Source organism: Melanerpes formicivorus, unplaced genomic scaffold, assembly GCF_026170545.1.
Source record: "Melanerpes formicivorus ecotype bairdi unplaced genomic scaffold, bMelFor1.0.p_v2 SCAF_12, whole genome shotgun sequence".
Lineage (NCBI taxonomy): Eukaryota > Metazoa > Chordata > Aves > Piciformes > Picidae > Melanerpes > Melanerpes formicivorus.
This window is the reverse complement of record NW_027142364.1, coordinates 3,520,960-3,539,072: the sequence shown is the minus strand read 5'-3', so window position 1 is coordinate 3,539,072 and position 18,113 is coordinate 3,520,960. Positions and strand designations below refer to the sequence as shown.

The 18,113-nt window shown below is 47.8% G+C and overlaps 1 protein-coding gene across 6 annotated transcripts in view; it reads left to right on the top strand.

Moving 5' to 3' along the window:
- PLD1 (phospholipase D1) overlaps window positions 1-17,488 on the top strand; it is a 106,204-nt gene extending 88,716 nt beyond the window's left edge. For all 6 annotated transcript variants that reach the window (XM_068145006.1, XM_068145003.1, XM_068145004.1 and 3 more), the window contains 7 exons: window positions 1,458-1,546; window positions 4,982-5,095; window positions 6,652-6,701; window positions 7,883-8,017; window positions 10,665-10,818; window positions 11,465-11,579; window positions 12,679-17,488. In XM_068145006.1, coding sequence (XP_068001107.1) covers window positions 1,458-1,546; window positions 4,982-5,095; window positions 6,652-6,701; window positions 7,883-8,017; window positions 10,665-10,818; window positions 11,465-11,579; window positions 12,679-12,903 — 882 coding nt within the window. In that variant the 3' untranslated portion in view covers window positions 12,904-17,488. The remainder of the gene's footprint in view (window positions 1-1,457; window positions 1,547-4,981; window positions 5,096-6,651; window positions 6,702-7,882; window positions 8,018-10,664; window positions 10,819-11,464; window positions 11,580-12,678) is intronic.
- Window positions 17,489-18,113: the final 625 nt, after the last annotated feature.

The following is an 18,113-nucleotide window of genomic DNA, read 5'->3' as shown; positions in this document are numbered from 1 at the left end:
ATGTAACAGTTCATAAACAGCAGAACAAATCCCCTGGACAAACCAGGGGGCTACTACTAACTATGCCTTCCCTGCTCTCTTCCCTAACCCCCTGTCCACACGGGACAAGAGAAAGAGCAGAGAGCTGCTGTTAGTTACTTAACTACAACAAGAACGCATTCAAGGTGAGCAAAGCCAGCAGAAGCCACAAGGTAGTATCTGCCAGAGCAAGGAAGCAAAAAGAGATATGATAGATATCTGCTCAATGGGATCATTTAGAACTTATCATGATTTTCCTTTTTACATCCAATGGTAATTTATTTACCTTCTACCACTTTCTGTTCAGGATCTGTGGAAAATTTTCTAGGCATAGCCTGAAACTACCACAGCATGGCTTGCAGCCTTCAAGAGGATAGCTCCTCTTCTTGTGGTTTGGTCTGATTTTTTAATGCATTTAGATATGGGTTGGAAGGGACTCAAAAGGATCCTCATACGGGTATGATGTCCAGAGGGCTGGAATACACCGCCTGTGAAGAAAGGCTGAGAGAGTTGGGGCTGTTCAGGGAGAGGAGACACTATAGCTGCCTTTCAGTACTGAAAGGGACCTGTAAGAGAGATGGGGACAGACTTTTTAGCAGGGCCTGTTGCAACAGAGCAGGGCATGATGTTTTTAAACTAACAGAGGGAGATTTAGACTAGATAGAAGACATTTTTTATGCTGGGGATGTTGAAACAGTGGCCCAGGTTGCCCAGAGAGGTTGTAGATGCCTCATCCCTGGAACCCAACTCCTGTCAGGTTGTCTGGAGCTCTGAGCAACCTGACCTGGTTGAACCTGACCTGTCCCTGCTCACTGCAGGGAGGTTGGACTGGACAACCTTTAACGGCCATGATAAATATGAAATCTGCCCTGAATTCCTGGGGCTGTTTTCACTGACTCCAGGCTGACAGCCTTCTGACCACAGAAACAGACCCCTCCTTCATGAGCCTTGTTGCAAAATTGTTAGCAACTTTTGTGGCCTGTGCAATAATTTTCCTGTCCCTTCCATGGCTTTGCAGTGTCCCCTGTGCATACTTTAACCTCCCACTTGGAAGGTTGGTCTCGCATCCATACAGCCTGGAGCTACAGGAATGTCCTGTGCTGTGACTCTCAGTGCTGGCTGAGTTGAGACTCTTATTTTTCTGTTCTTTGTGGGTTTGTTTGTTTGTGGGGGTTTTTTATGTGTGGTTGTTTAGGTTTTTCTAGCCTGTTGATAAGATGTTCTTTATGTGACCTGCCTAAGGAGTGTGTAATAAAGAATGATTTTTGTCCCCTAAGCGAGCACAGGCACACATCGTTCAATAATAAAACCCCCAAAGTATCAACTCGAAGCAGGACACAAATCCAGCTATCTTTAGTTGTTCTTGGTCTGATATTAACCATGCAAATGTTTTCTGGTTGGCCTGGCAGTGTCTGACAGCAGCTTTGCTTTTCCTGCAGAACCAGTTTTTTATTAGCTGCGCTGATGACAAAGTCGTCTGGAACAAGATCGGCGATGCAATTGCTCAGAGGATTCTTAAAGCTCACAGGTAACCTGTTCTTAACAAGGCAATGAAAGTCTTCCAGGTGCATCTATGTGCTGTGGTGTAAGATAATATCTTAATGGCCACAGCTGTGCATTAGCTTTTTCCAGTGCACAACCAGGCGGTCAGACATCTGCAGCAGTGAGACTCTTTAGTGGTTTCTTAGGAGCCAGAAAGTGATTTTTCTGGACTTAACTCTGATGCAAATGTATTTTTAACTATGGAACTTGCTTAAAAGCAAGTCCTTGATGTTCTAGCTCAGGGGCACCTCTGCTCCATAGCCAGGCAGCCTTGAACTGTGTGGTCAGGCAAGTTAATGGGCAAGGAGGTTGAACCAGCATCTGTGGTTTAAATTATCTATAGAGAGGATTGGCTTCAAGTAGGGGAAGCAAACAGATATTGAAGATTTGACTGCAGGGTTCAGCTACTGTTTGAACTTTTTCTGTTGAGTGCTGGAGGGTATTTACAGCCTACAGCCATTGCAAGGAGACCATTGTTAGTTTCTTGATGGATCTAATCCAGCCATGGTTTAGACACTCCTTTTACTTTAGCATGCCTTAACCCCACGTTAGGGTTAGTACCACAGGTACTGACTTGCCTTTACTTTGATCCTAAACATCCTTGCTGAAGGTTCCTCCCCTGGAGCCTCTCCCTCTAATACATGTGTATGGCATAGACTCAAATTGTATCCTGATCTTGCTGGGCTGATGTATAGAAAACTTCTAAACTTTGTCCTTTCATCTCTTATGTGCTTTTTCCACCACACATGGAGAAGCTTTTTGCCATGACCTATCTTTTCCACAGAGTAGCTGTCCAGAGCTATGCAGGGGCTGCTTTCCCAGAGGTCATTGGAATTTCTCTTCTCTTAGCACCTGAGCTTGGAAATGCTTGGAAAAGCAATGAACTCAAGACAGACAGACACTAGGGTACAGGCAGTACCTGCCAGGCTACACAAGATTCCATGAGAAAGGTTTTGTTCAGAAGCACTGTGGAAGGAGAAGCACTATTCAGACTGGGAGGATCTGGGTGTTATCTGCTGTGCAGATGTCTACAGGGCAGAGCCTGTGACACATAGCCCAAATAATTGAAATTAGCTAAGGATAAAAGAGATGGTGTGGATTTTCTCACCTGGGGTAAGTGAGGACTGGTGCCAGTGCTGCTGGAAATGGTGTTGCTGCTGTTTGTAAGGCAACTTTGAGGCTCATAGGCAGCCAGACATGGCATTTCTGTGCTGGAAAGCCACTCTGTATTGTCTTTCCTGCTTTTGGGAGCTGAATGCCATAGTCCTTTTGCATTGCTTCTGTGCTCTTAGGAGATGACCTGGAGAATTTGCTAAGATTTTCCTGTTATGTAAAGTTTATGTAACTGTTTCTGCCCAGACACCAAGAAGTCTAGCCTGGCAGGGAGTTGACATAAATTCTTCAGTGACCCATTTTCAGATGTGATGCTCACTTCTGTATTACTCCAATTTTATGCTAGTCTTGTGCCAGCTTATTGTGGGTGATTCCTAGCTGAATAGAAGATTCAAATTCTCCATGCTCCAGAGTGTTTGGCATTGCCCAAGATTAAAAGAAAGTTCAGACCAAAATGGTTTGTATCAAAGGCATGTGTTCCAAACTGCCCTGGGAATACAGCCTAGGTGACAGGCAGATGTTTAACTGTAAATAAAGGTCTTTAGTTAAGTTTGTACACTTCTCACCCTTCTAGACTAAATATTTTCTACTGATGTCACTAACAATGTTCTTTTCATGGTTTCCTTTCTTTTTTTCCATGGGTGGCTCTCTAACTTAGTTGAATAAACACTGGGCTTAGACAAACAAGCTGCTTTTGTTGGTAGATCTGTTTCATGATAGAAAGGCTCTTGGCATATATGGGTAAAACCTCATTAACTGTTTCTAAGGCCTGCTGACAAACTAAAGCTAGTTTACAGTGCATAGCAACAGCTACAAGGAAGCACTGGTTGAAACTAAAGCACAGACTGCAGTTTTTATTCAAACTGTTCCTGTGCCTGTGAATTTAAGGACACAGGAATTGTGCAGCACTGGGAAGAAGACATTGAGGAGCTGTGCTTTAGTTTAGCTCATCTTCAACTCCTGAAATGGTTTTGTTCTGATTAATCTGCGTTTGCCATCTAGTGGCAGCAGCCTTCAACGGAGCATCTTCCTTCTCCTCCTGGGCACAGGGCAGGGGATTGCCAATGCCCAGGGGTGCCTGGAAAGTGCTGGCAGAAGAGATGCACCTTTTTTTTTCTCAGCAAAGAAAAACCAAAAGTGGGCTTTAAGAAAACCCTCGAGTGGTGCCACACTTGTAGCTTTTGTCCTGAGTGTGATCAGGGTTCAGGCAGAGTTTATTTAGGGGAACAATGGAACTGGGTTTTGGTGGGTTGTGATGTGTTGGTGAAATACTTGCCTTCCTTGAACAAGCAATGTTTTGCTTGTGCCCTGAGCTTTTCCCACCTTTTGTGACATTTCTGACTTCTGAAAGCCAGGATGTAGTGGGAACATCAGGTTAGGTTTTGGGCTTGTGGGCTGTGATAGCTCTGTAACCTTTGCTGTGCTCTGCCAGGCGGGCATGCTCGCCAGTCTGCACCAGTATCAGTGTGACTAGGCTGGGCTGGTGCTCCAACCAACTTTTACAGTGGCAGACACAACCTGCAAAATAGTTACTTCCCCTTGTACATCAGCAAAAGTGTGTTCCTTTAGCTTCTTTTATTATCTGCTGAGACTAAATTATTCCTTCTCCTGAAGGTCTGAGCACTCACTGCAGAACTGTGCTGCATGGAGCAGCACTGGAGGTGGCTTTAGTCATGCAGGACTTTAAGAAAAGTCCATTGGCAGGTCTCTGGGGTGGTCCTGTTCTTCCTGCTAGGGGTTAATTAAGGTCTCCCTCCACTTGGCTAGACACCAACGGAACTTCAGTGTTGTCCTGTCCTCAGATCCTTTGCAGGGCTGTCTGTTGTGCAGTTGGTGTAGTCTTGTAGCAGCATGTGTCTTCAAACTAAGTCTAGCAACATCCCTTTTGCAGCAGCACTTGGCAGTGCTGGGTTAATGCTTGGACTCAATGATCTTCTTTCTTAGGAAGAAGTTCTTCACAGAAAGAGTGATTGGCCATTGGAATGGGCTGCCCAGGGAGGTGGTGGTCATCATCCCTTGAAGTGTTTAAAAAGAGACTGGATAAGGCACTCTGTGCCATGGTTTTGTTATTAGATGATGTTGGGTGATAGGTTGCACTGAATGGCCTCAAAGGTCTTTTCCACCCTGCTTCATTCTGTGGTTCCCATTCTGTGACACGAAACTGGAAACACACTTCCCTAAAAATTTATGTAGCAACCTTGGATGGGAAGCAGGTTGATCAGCAAAGGAAAGTGAACTCTAGGGGGCTCACCTTGTAGGAGGCTGTACCATTTGCAGGCCAACAGTGCTCTGACCTGTGTGGTTGCAGGGAGAACAAGCGGTTCCGGGTGTACGTGGTGATCCCGCTGCTGCCTGGCTTCGAAGGAGACATTTCAACGGGCGGTGGGAACGCACTGCAGGCCATCATGCACTTCAACTACAGGTAGTGTGGGCAGTCCTTCCTGCAGCAGAAGGCTTCCCTGGCCTCCTCCAGCTGCTGTGGGTTGTCCCCAAGACTCCAGCTGCCATCGGCATGGTCTCTCTCTAGGCTGTCCATGCGAGGACACAGGGGAGGAAAGCTGTGGCAGTAGCTGTCACTTGGAGCTTCAGCTCAGCTCTTTACTAGCCTTAGGAGGGGAGGTGATTCTGGTGAAGTGGGGAAGCATGGTGGGGTAAACCTGCTGTTCTCTGGTGGAATCCCTGCCTCTGCTCTGGCACAGTGCATCCCCCAATCTCTTACACAAGCCCCCTGGTTCCTCAGCTGCTCCCTGCATGCTGTGTAATGCTGCCAAGTGCATTTGCTTTCCTCTTAGCTCGTCACATCAGGAGTTACCCTGAAGGTCTGTACCCTCCCACTTGGTGGTTGTGCTCTCCTTTAGGCACTTACTGTGACGCTCACTGTAGTTCCTCCCAGCAGCATTCTTGTCGCTGCTCAGCTCCTGGACTTTGTCTCCAGATCTGCCTTTTGGCCAATACTTTACCTGACTCTACCCACTGCCCTACTGAAAGCAACACTGCCTTCCACAATGTGGTTCCCCTGCTCCAGGATGTTTCTGAAGGCCTTTACAAGCCATCAGTTGTCACAGGAAGAACAGAAATGTGGTGATGCCAGATAGCTCTGTGCTGGGAAAAGGCTGCAGAGGAAGCCAAATGGCCCAAGACAGTGATTTCACTGGAAAGCTGCTATTTTATATGGCTAAGGTACAGTCTGTCTTGGGAGTGAGAGTGTCTCTTGTCTGCTGGTCTGCAGGCATCCCACTCCACTTCCAGAAGGATGAGTGGGGCAGAAGACAAGCATATCTCCCTAACAAGGCCCTTGTGCCTGAGCTTTCTTCTGCAAGGGCAGTTGATGTGGCTCAGTTGGTAGTGCACAAGACCCTTAATGGGAAGGTCATGAGTTCAAGCCTGCAGTGGGCAGTAGTGTCCTCCCTACTCCAGTCATGAGGTCTGTGGTGATGGGTTGGACTTGATGATCTTTGAGGTCTCTTCCAACCTTAGTGATGCTGATTACAGCTAGCCCAAAAACAAAAAGGGCAACCATATAGCTCTTGAGAGATTGCCTGTGGGCTGGGGCCTGTGGAATGAGATACCAACTGTGGCTTTTCCAGCCCAGCCACAATCACACAAACTCCCTGAGCTGGTGTTTTGCACATGTTGACATACTTTTTTTTTTCCCCTTGATGTGATTTCATGTCCAGAGCTGTGGAACAGACGGCAGCAGTCCTGTTTGTAACATCTTTATCATCATTGCTGTGTACTCTAGGAGGCAAAAAGGCTCCCCAGCTCCCACGCCGCTTGGTTGGAGCTCCTCTAGGAAATGAGCAGTCCTTGGTGTACCAACAGTGGTTTGGGAAGAATGTGTGCTCTGGGAGCTTCTCCTGCTTGCTTGGGGGGGTTTTAAGGCATCTGTGTTTGCAATGTACCCCACCTGCTTCTGCTTCAGCATATGCCACTGCTTTGAGTTGTGCTGGTGCTGACGGCTGCCTACCTTCTTTCCAGGACCATGTGCCGAGGAGAAAACTCAATCTTGGGCCAGCTAAAGAATGAGGGTAAGAGCTTTGTTCCTGTCCTCTGTTGCACAGTGTGGGGATGCTGCAGTTCGATGGGCTCATGTCTGACATGAATCGGGTGGCGGAGCCCTGGAGCAGGCTGCCCAGGGAGGTTGTGGGGTCTCCTTCTCTGGAGACTTTCCAAACCCACCTGGATGCTTCCTGTGCAGACTACCCTAAGTGATCCTGCAGGCGGGTTGGACACAATGATTTCTTGAGGTCCCTTCCAACTTGTAATACACTGTGATACTGTGAATCAGATTATTCCAGATTCTTATTGGAGTTCAGGTGTGGACTGGGGCTTCTCACAACAATGTGTGCTACAGATTTATGAGGCCGCCTCCTTCTCCTGCCATTATCCTGTGGCAAGGTTTGTCAGGTCACACAAGCTGTGGCCGGGTGTCAGACTTTGCACTTGGATGCAGCCCAAATCTGGAGGAGGGGAGGACCCCAGGGAGGAGCACAGCATGGTTGCAGCTGCTCAGGATTGTGTTATTTGGAAAATGGCCTGAGCAGGGTCACGCTGCTGGGAGCAACAAGCCCTCAGCCTCCCCCATGAATCCCACCCTGGATTTGTTTCTGGCCGTTGTTGAGCATGGAGAGGAAAAACCTGCCTATGCAGAACACTGTTTCTGAGCTACTTCCTCAGCATGAAGGTGCCTGCTTGAATTTGTTCTGCTGGCAACGGGAGCACCATCAAGACCCACATATCACAGCTACTGGGGGCATGCATAATGACTCATTCATTCTAGGTCTCTGTGTAAATCTGAACTGCAGACAAGTACATGAGGATGTGTTTTCTGTGCTGTGCATGAACAGAACACCTGCTTCCAGCCCCCTTTCTGCAGCATCTGCAGAAGAACAGTCCCTCAGTCCTGTTGCTTTCTAAGATGTTTGGATGCATTATGAGCACTCTTATGCTGTGCAAGGAGAGAGGTCATTTCCCACCAGAGTGGAAGTATCTGAGCAGGCAACAGATCACAGCAGCACAGAAAGCACCCAGGCAGCTTTTAAAGTCTATTTTTGAAGGAGATCATTCCATTATCTGTTTATTTAAGCAAAAAAATAACATCAAAAGTGAACTGTTACTCATAGGGGGGCTTACACAAAGAGGCTCTTATCTTTCTCTTCTCTCTCCCATCTCCCTCATGCCATCGGTTTTGTTCTCTGTTAATTTTCAGTTGGAGATAAGTGGATAAACTACATCTCATTCTGTGGACTTCGAACATATGCAGAGTTGGAAGGAAAACTAGTCACAGAGCTCATCTATGTGCACAGCAAACTGCTTATTGCTGATGACAACACAGTTATCATCGGTGAGCAGGGGGCTTGCGGGAGGGGTTTGGACCGCTCAGCTCTGCACTTCTCCCTTTGCTTCCCTGCCCTGTACTTGGTGCATAGCTGTTGGTGCCAGGTGCCTTTTTACTCTGATTTTCTTTCTTGTGAAATATTTTTCACCATGAGGGTGGTGAGACACTGGAACAAGTTGCCCAGGGAGGTGGTAGAAGCCTCATCCCTGGATATTTTTTTTAAGGCCAGGCTGGATGTGGCTCTGAGCAACCTGATGTAGTGTGAGGTGTCCCTGCCCATGGCAGGGGGGTTGGAACTAGATGATCCTTGGTGTCCCTTCCAACCCTAACTGTTCTATGATTTTGCTGTTTCAAAAAAGGAAAAAAAAAATAAACAGAAAATCCACCAAACCCCTAAACTCCAGTTCCCCAGGAGCGTAGGTAGGAGGGGGTTTGAAGGGCTGTCGTTCAATTTGTTTTCCTAAAATGGTTGCCAATCTTCTGTGTAACAGTGAAGAGAATCCCAGTGCAGGGAGTAGTGTCCATCTGTCTTGTATCAAGCTCTGCTCTAGCAGGAAGACTTGTGAGACTTGTCATCTGTTCCTTAAAGAACAGAATGTGCTGTAAAATTTGGAAGGCTTGGACAACATGTGTCATTTATCAGCTCTGTTTCCTTAGAATGGGGAAATATGCTAAAAGGAGTAATAGGCAGTGTTTCACCCATTTCTCTTACAGTGTTTGTCATGAGATGGCAAAGCAAAGAGGAGTCACTTCAGGCTCAGAGTTCTGCAGCACATCTGAAAAGCAGAGCTTTAGCCTCTTTCTTTAAAGAAGCCCTTTCTGATGTGTTATATCAGCAGCAGAAACTCTGCCAAAGAATAACTTCATGCCAGATTTTGCAAGCCTCAGAACACTCCCTTCCTTCAAAGCAGCAGTTCTGCCTGGATCCTGGAATGACCTGTGGTTAGGTTTGATCCTCTGTCACCCTCTCAGGGGTCAGATCCTGTCTCCAGTATGCAGAACAGCCCAGAGATGGCTTTGCCATTACAGCAGGAGCAGTGTTGTTGCAGCTGTGGTGGTCCTAGGGGCCTAAGACCACTCCCTTTCTATTTTCTGTATCTGTTAACCTGAGGGTGGGATTTTATGCAGCCTGATGAGGTGGTGGGGAGACAGCATCATCACTTTTCCTCCCAAGAGAGACAGTGCATGAAATAAAATATTACTGGGATCATCATGCATGAGAGGAAAGTGAAAGAATGGAGAAGCTTGTTTTTTCTCTGGAGGTGTTAGACCCCCTTGAGTTAACTCAGTCACTGGATAGGCTAAATGGGTAACTAGTGCCTGGGGATCTCTTACAGAGCTGACAGCTGGCTCTGGAGATATTCATTCAGGAACAAAAAAAGGGTTTGGATTGAAATTGACCTTCAAAGCCATCTAGTTTCAACCCCTCTGCCATGGACAAGGACACTTTTCACTTGACTGGATTACTCAAAGCCCCATCCAACCCGGCCTTGTTTGTTTGGTCATTTCTGTGGGCTTGTGACCTAATGACTCCTACTGCTGGCTTCATCTTGCCATTCCCTTAGAGCCAGCAAGAGTTGTGGTGTCCCTATCCCTTGCCTTCTGACAGCTGTGTAGGACAGAGAAACCTGCCTGGGGGACAAAGCTTCAGCTGGGCTTGAGCAGTAGTGCAGGTGTTAGACCCTGTGTGGCACATGTGGGCTGGGGAGCTCCCACTGTGATGCAAAGTCAGGGCTGGAGCTGCTGCGTGAGCCCAGCCCTTAAGTGTGCAGGACAGTGCATTTTGGAGAGGGTCATGCACACATCCCCCCCCACCAAAGCCACGCAGTAGAAAAGCCAAAAAGAATCTTCTGCTGTCCTCCAGCAGCTTTGTTGGGATCTTAAGTGGTTGTTTCCCAGGCATCCCTTCTGCACCCCTCCAGGAAGTACCCCTCTCCTTTCTGGGGTTTGGGTTTTTACACACCATGTGGTAGTGCTGCAGCAAGTGCAGGTCAAGGAGTAGAGAAGGAACATCTCCTGTGGCTGGAATGTCCCTCAGAGCCCTGGGGTCATGTGCTGCTTTGCTGTGTTAGCAGGGATAGTGCCTGAGCTCCTGTGTCTGAGGACAAAAGTGTGGTCCTGGCAGGACCAGAGGGTCAGAGTGTTGGTTACTACAGCAAGGAGGTGGTCTTCTTACTGGATCTCCTTCCTGAAGAAACTCCCAAATGCAAATGAAAAGCTGTCCCTCTTTACTGAGGATAAGAGCAGATTTGCCCATGAAGCACAGCCTGCATCTGTAACTTGGTACCCCGACCAAACACAGTTGGGACCTTGGAAAGCTCTGGCAGCCTTCAGCAAAAGCATCTGGGAAGTGAGAGAGAGTGAAGTTCTGAAAGTGCTGCCCTGGGTTTGACTATGATTTGAACCTTCTTTGAAGCCTGGAGCTTTTGAAGCCTGCAAAAATCAGGGTGGGATTTTGGTTCTTACCCCCCGGCTCTGGGCTCTGTGTGTCCATCTCTTGTTGAGGTTCTACCTAGTGAAGCCATAGATGGTCCCCCGTTGAGCTACAGAACGTGGAGAGCCCCAGGGAGGGACTGGTGGGCGGTGATGGAGGGCATACAGGAGCCGCTCTCGCAGCGGCGGTGCATTGCTGGTGCTTTTCGCCCCTGGGCAGGCTCTGCCAACATCAACGACCGCAGCATGCTGGGGAAGAGGGACAGCGAGATCGCCGTCATCGTGCAGGACACCGAGACCGTGCGCTCCCTGATGGACGGCGAGGAGTACAGCGCCGGGAAGTTCGCCCTGTCCCTCCGGCTGCGCTGCTTCAGGTAGGCTGTGCGGGGCTGCCTCAGCCTGGGCAGCCGCGGGGCAGGGCTTGGTGAGGTCTGCCTGCCCACAGCCTTTCAGACCCACGGTGCTGCTCCTGCTGCTGCCTGCTCAGGTTTCACATCGCCCTGGCCTGGATTTAGCCCAGAGCTGTGCTGCCATTCCGCTGGTGTTGGCCATTCTCACGCCGCTCCTGTCCTCAGCCTGGCAGCTTTGCTTACAAATCATGTCACCCCAGCATTTCTCTGGGAGAGCTCATAAACAGGACAGGGATGTTTGGCCTCCAGAGCCTGTTTTCACACTTTCTCAATTTTGGGTGGTGATGTCCCTTTCTAATGGGAGTTTCTTCACTCAGAGCAGCCTTCTGGCCCACAGCATGGCCTTTGTTTTCATTGTCACCTCTTTTTTTTTGCCTTTCCCCCCCTCCCACCCTGTTGCCCATCTGGACAGTTATTGCACAGAATAAAAGGAGAAAATCCAGCAGCATTAAGGATGCTGACAAACTACTGCAGGGGATGGGAGCAGGAGGGCATGGGGTGCACACAGGATTTTGCAAGTCCCAAGGAAACTTTTCTTCTTCTGGTATTTCTCAAGAGGGAGCATCTCGTGCTTCAGTCTCCATGACCGTTAATCCCATTGTCTTCTCAGGGTTGTCCTTGGTGGGCCTGATCTCAATCCAGAACACCAGGACCCTGTCTGTGACAAATTCTTCAAGGAGGTGTGGATTTCCACAGCAGCTCGCAATGCCACCATCTTTGACAAGGTGAGAAATGTGCTGCCCTTCCCCTCCCTCCTTCCTGTGTGGTGCTGGCAGGTGCCAACAAGAGAAGCAGCACAAGGCAGGTGAGAGCACCAGGTACAGCCACTAGGGTTGGACCTTCAGAGATGTTTTGATGGCACAAGTAGTGTTGGATGCAAGAGCTGTGAAAAAACCTTCTGAGTCTGTGCCTCCTCAAGGTGTGACAGCAGCCTAAGAAGGCAGCAGTGCTGATTTTTCCTTCTATTTGTGTCCGCTGGAGCTCCAGTGAATGGCTGTGGTGTGTTTACTACTTCTAGGTGACTGCAGTGTAACTGGAGTAGAAGCCAATTTCACTTCCAAATATTTTAATGAGTTTTTACAGTGATCAGAAAAGGCCCTGGGGCTTCCCCTCTGCCCACTCCAGCTGTATCACAGATACACAGGCTCACAGGATGTTAGGGGTTAGATGGGACCTCAGGAGATCATCAAGTCCAGCCACCCTGCCAGAGCAGGACCATAGAATCCAGCACAGGTCACACAGGAATGCATCCAGATGGGTCTTGAAAGTCTCCAGAGAAGAAGATTCCACAATCTCTCTGGAGAGCATGTTCCAGTGCTCTGTGACCCTCACAGTAGAGAAGTTCCTCCTCACGTTGAGGTGGAACCTCCTGTGCTGTAGTTTATATCCATTGCTTCTTGTCCTATCATAGGGTGCAACTCAGCAGAACCTGCCTCTTGACACTCAGCCCTCAGATATTTATGAACATTGATTAAATCCCCTCTCAGTCTTCTCCAGACTAAACAGCCCCAGGGCTCTCAGCCTCTTCTCATCAAGCAGTGCTCCAGTCCCTTCATCATCCTCATAGCCCTCCACTGGACTCTCTCTAGTAGATCCCTGTTGCTCTTGAACTGGGGAGCCCAAAACTGGCCACAGTTCAGTTCAAGAGGGACAGGGAGCTACTTGAGATCTACAGACATACCTCTCCCCTCCCCATTCTCCAGGCTGCTAGTTAAGTCACTCCCACCCTAGGGAGTTGGTAGTGGATGTTTTGGTCTTTCTCTGGAACTCTGTGCTGCAGTCCCTGCCCCAGGCTGACATGTCACTTCTTTCTGTTTCGATCAGGTGTTTCGCTGCCTTCCAAGTGACCAGGTGAATAATTTAACCCAGCTGAGAGATTTCATCAACAAGCCCAAGCTAGCAAACGATGATCCTGCAAAAGCAGCAGAGGAACTGAAAAAGATTCGTGGCTTTTTAGTACAATTCCCCTTTCGTTTCCTGGAGGAGGAGTACTTGCTTCCCTCCGTTGGAACAAAGGAGTCCATGGTACCCATGGAGGTTTGGACTTAATGTGCAGACTGCTTTATGTTTTAAAGTCTACTTCTCCAGAGACAAGCTGAAGAACCATATGGGATTGCAGAACGTTTCTTATTGCTGAGGGAGGTGAAGAAGGTCTCCACCAAGCTACTGTGCCTTTCCCAAGGGTCTTGGTGGAGGACCTTGAAGCAAAACAACACTAGCGAAGGAGAGGAGCAGAAAGACTTAGAAATTATGGCAAATGGGAAGTTTAATCTCTTAGGGAGTTACTTCTTGAGACACGTTCTGAGCACCTAAAAGATGCAGACCACTTCCCAGGACAGGAAACAATTACCAGTTGATGTTGTTACTACTGCCAGCTGTATGTTGTGGCTGCATACGTACTGTGACCCTGCTGTGGCTGCTCAGGAGTCGTGGGCTGCATGTGCTTCTAAGGCTTTCAGGTATCCATGTCTTGGTTTGCCCAAGTCCTCCCATCTCAGCTCATTGTACACCATTAGAGCTCTGGCGCTGCCAGGAAGTGCTGCTTGGTGCTGCCTTGAGTTGTCCTACAGCTTGCCAAGTGCAGATGTTTCACTTTTTGAAGGGACGATGACTAACAATCTTGTATCAGAATCAACATTTCAGTTGCTTCTGCCCTCTGGGGAGGGGGAAACCCCTGTTTCTACCCTGTTTCTAGAGCAATCAGCAGTCCTCATGCAGCATGGTGATGCCAAGGTCTTGGCAAAGGGCAGCCTCAGTGGAGCTGAAGGTGCTGGAAATCACAAGAGTTTGTTGGCCTTTGGAGACACACAAGGACAAACCTGAAATGCAGCATAGGCCGAACCAAGCTCTGTGTTCTAGGTCCTCTGTTCATGCATTTCCACTGCAGTTACTAGGCACTTTGCTTTCCATCTCTTTCCTCCCTATTTAAAAGAAGGGAGCTGATGCCATGCTCAAACTCAGCTGATGTATTGCTTTGTAGGTGGGGTGAATGCAAGGGTGGGGGGGGGGGGCGGGAGCAGCTCTCAAAGCCTTCTCTTTGGGATGCTTTGATATTAGACCAGCCACAATCTTGAGCTGGGTCATGCAGGACATGTCTTCCCAAGCACAGGTGAGACTCAGTGTGCTCAGTTCTGTTTTCCATTTCTGCAAGTCACTTTCCAAAGGTATTTGGTGTCTGGCTGTGCAGCCAAGCAGCAGTGCTTTTCAGCATCCCTGGGCAGAACACTATCACTCCTGGGTCAGGACCTCACAAGATAGGTGCTGTCCTGAGTCTTCACTCCATCCTCCATCCTGCAGTGAGCCATGTCTTCTGCTTTCATGTCTAGCTCCAACTGCAGTCCCAGGAGACAGGCTCACCAGCAGTCTGCAGTGTTGTGTTGAACACTAAGAGACCTGACCATTAGAAACGCAGAACTAGAGCTGGATCTGGAGGCTGAGCTCCTCTGATGCTGCTTGCATCCAGGGGCATCCCTTCCTTAGTTGGGTTTAACCCTGTACCCAGCTCTCCCTACTCGAAGGACCACATGAACTAATACTTACTTCAGTTCATGAGCAACATATTTTCCTTTCCTGGCTCTTCCAACAGCCTTACTTGTTTTTAACTGTAAAAGAATTACACTGGTTCCTTAGCTACCCCTAGAACATAGCTGGCACCACATTTCCTTCTGCATCTTCAGACCATGGGCACCAGCTGTACCTGCTGCATCACCTGCATAAGTTACAAGCCCAGACATTCTTCCAGGGCAGGCTGAGTCTCAGCTCCTTCCTTCAGGTTCCTCTTTTGGGTGCAGATCCAATTATCTATTACACTCCTCTCTGGTTGGTGGCTCTGTGCTCTGGTTAGCCTGTTGGAAGTGCATCTGCAGCATTTTTATACAGTGATCTTTGGTGCAGAGGGTTAATGCTTTTAGCTGGCATGCTGTAAGCAGATAAATTTGTTCCCTTGATAATTTTTTGCCTCTTTTTTTTTTCCTTCCTTTCTTTAAAAAAGGGGACCTGGGGTCACTCCTTGCAGAGCCGGAGCAATGTGTGCCCCTGACAGTTTGCAATCAAGAAGGATCAAAGGTGTCTTGTTATTTCATGTCAGTGGTAGTTGAGAGCTTTTTCTCTCCTGGTATGTTTTTAGCTGTTTTAGTTTGAACAAAGCTGCTAACTTTGAACAATTACAGCCTGTCAGAGAATCATTGCAAGTCACACAGATAGTTGAAAAGGAAGCATTCAACCCTGCTACCCATACACATGAACCTTGAAGTTCTCCAGAAGACTGTCATCTTCTAAGTGCTCTTATTGTCCCTGTCCTCATATCAGCAAAGAGTCTTTTAACTGTTAAATGATATTGTCTTTTAAGATGGTAGGAAGCTAATTGTTGAAGCTTTATAACTCCAGTGATGTTAAGTCCCCCTCTGCCAGGCTGCTTGGGGAAGAAAACCACCCAGGTTCTGCACCACTCAACCCACCTTGTGATGGCTCCTGGTGCCATGTGACACAGCAGAGCCATGGAGAAGAAATGTAATTGATTCTGTGTGAAAAGGTGCTAATTAAAAAGGTCTATCATTACTAGTGTAGTAGATGGGCTTCATTTTCGCTGTCTGTTGAGGGAGAGGGGGTTCTTGGTGGGAACAGAGGAGCTGCACTGACCTTCCCTGCCCTGTGTTGGGGCTAAATTCCTCGTAACAGGAATTGAGTAATCTTCAAAAGGGCAAGGCAGCTTTGGCATAGTACAGAGAGTCCCAAGAGGGTCGTGGGCTCACCCAATGCCCCCATGAATGCAGCACTGCTCACCTCAAACAGATGATGGGGCTGGAGCCATGGCCAGTGGAGGCACAACTTGCTTGCAGCATGGGCAGTGCTGTTCAGAGCTGGCTCCTGGGGTCGTGACAGTGAGAGGTTTATTTCTTATATTAAGAAGCCTATGAGGTTGAACGCCTTGAGAGAGTTAATTTCTGCACCTAAACAATCACCACTACTTAGTTTGTAGTACACCAGCCTGGGTTTACTTTTGATCCCTTCAAACTGGAGAGAATCACTCTCAGTTGTACAGAACAAGCAGCATGGATTCAGCACTGGCAGGCCCAGAAACATCAACTGTTTCTTGTGGCATTTATTTATTAGAACTACTTCCAGCCTCAGACTTTATTTGGTAGTTCAGGCTGAACAGAACACTTTAATTTTACTTTTTTTCCCTTTAATTTGTTCCTTACCACGTTCCACTTGGAGAGCTCTCACTCCTTGCTGTATCTTTTTAGTAGCCTGGTATTTTAAAATGTGTGTTTTGTTGTGTAGATGTTGGGCTGGACAAAGGTTTCACTGTAAGTGAATGCATGGGTTAAAAAATGAGGGATAAAAATGTCATCATGTGGAAGAACCTTACTGAAAAATAACTTGTAGGAGAGCTACTGTAGTGCTCCATGGCAGATGCAAAGTGCTTGGCTCAGTTTCTGGTCCCTCGGTCTCTGTCGCCTGACTTGATGTGACCTTTTGCTGGATGAAACCCCAAACGCTCTCTTTTCCTTTGTTTTGATCAGGTTTCACAACGTGGTTTTGCAATCCTGGTGCTGTCCCTGTGGGAGACCTCAGTGCAGGCTTTGCCTAGCTGGGACCCTGACATGAATAATTTACCATATCTTTATTCCTTCCAGGGAAGCATCTGTGTACAATCAAGCTCAGATGTGGTTTGGTGGTGTTATTTCAGTGTGACAAATTGCCTGCGCACTTTGTAGTCAGGCTGGTCAGAGGTTTGCAGTCCGTACACAGAGGCTGCATTTGTGGGAACATTTAAAGGAATGGTCCTTCAGGTTCATTTCCTTCTCCTGCCAAGTGTAAAGACCCAAATCCACACTGGTCTAAACTGACAGCACTGCCCTGGATTACCTGGCAGATAGGACTTGGTCTGTAAGATGCAGTGATGACCAAGGTGAAGAAAGCCTGAGGTCCAGGTGTATAGGTAGAGGCTGGCACCTCTCGGGTGGCCCACAAGATGTGAATACACTCTCACATTGGTTCTGGTTCTGCACATTGTTTCAAATAAGCAATCCCTTCTGCACAGTTGAGCTCCTGCTGGAGCCAGGAGCTCTGCAGAACTGAAGTGTAAACCAGGAGCAGAACTCCATGGCCATGAATCAAGTTCAAGCAGTGAATCCAAGTGGAGCAGCCCCATAAACTACATTGACCACTGAATCCCCTCAAGGTCTCTCATTGTTTTTTTTTTTCCATTTCCCTGCCTGCTTTCTTGTTGTATATTCCAATCTTTGTGCTTATTATATTTTTAATCTCCTGGTGCTCTCATGAGATCTGTGTAAGTAATTCCAGCTTACCTCTTTCCTGCCTCTCGGGAAACAAGGGAAAGTGTTGGAAGCCACACTTCTGGGAGTTCTTTCCTTTTTTCTGTATCATGTCTCTAGCCAAACTAATCAACAAAAGGAGAGCTTCCACTTGGGATGTGAGTGCCAGTCTCTGTGTCTCTACCTTCTGACGGTGCAGCTGTGAACACTGAATATCCCTTCTGTGAAGGCTGCTGGAACTGAGTTTTGTATCCTTGTTTCTGCTAAGACTGCTTTCCTTTGCACTCCATTTGTACCTGGTAAATGAATGTGTATTAATGGACTGAAAAATACAACTGATCGTCATGTCAAAACCTTTGGCTTTGGTCATCTTTCTGTTTGGTTTGGGGGACTGTGGCTGCATTCCACTAGCGGGCTGAGTTGTACACTCCCTGCCCACCAGCAGCTGAGGCATGATGGAACTACCTGCAAGGAGGTTGTAGATGGGTGGGGGCTGTTCTTTTCTCCCAGGCAAACAGCACCAGAACAAGAGGACACAGTATCAAGCTGCAGCAGGGGAAGTTTAGACTCAAGTTACGGAGATAGAGTTGTTGGCCACTGGAATGTGCTGCCCAGGGAGGTAGTGGAGTCATTGTCCCTGGAGGTATTCAAAAAGGGACTGGAGACGGCACTTGAAGCCACGGTTTAGTTAGTCGTGAGGTGTTGGGTGATAGGTTGGACTTGATGATCTCTGAGGTCTTTTTGCAACCTTAGTGATTCTATGATTCTTTGAAAAGGCCCTGAATCACAACAAAAATGGCTAGACTTGAATCATTTAGTCTTTCCTGGGAGAGAAAAATTGAGGTGAAACAGCACAGAAAGAAAGTTTGACTTCTTAAATTTAAAAATAAGGAGTTTTTAATAATCCAAAGGCATTATGAAAGGCACAGGGAAAAAAAAAAACCCAGCTCTGTCTCTGAAACAGAATTTTCTTGCCAC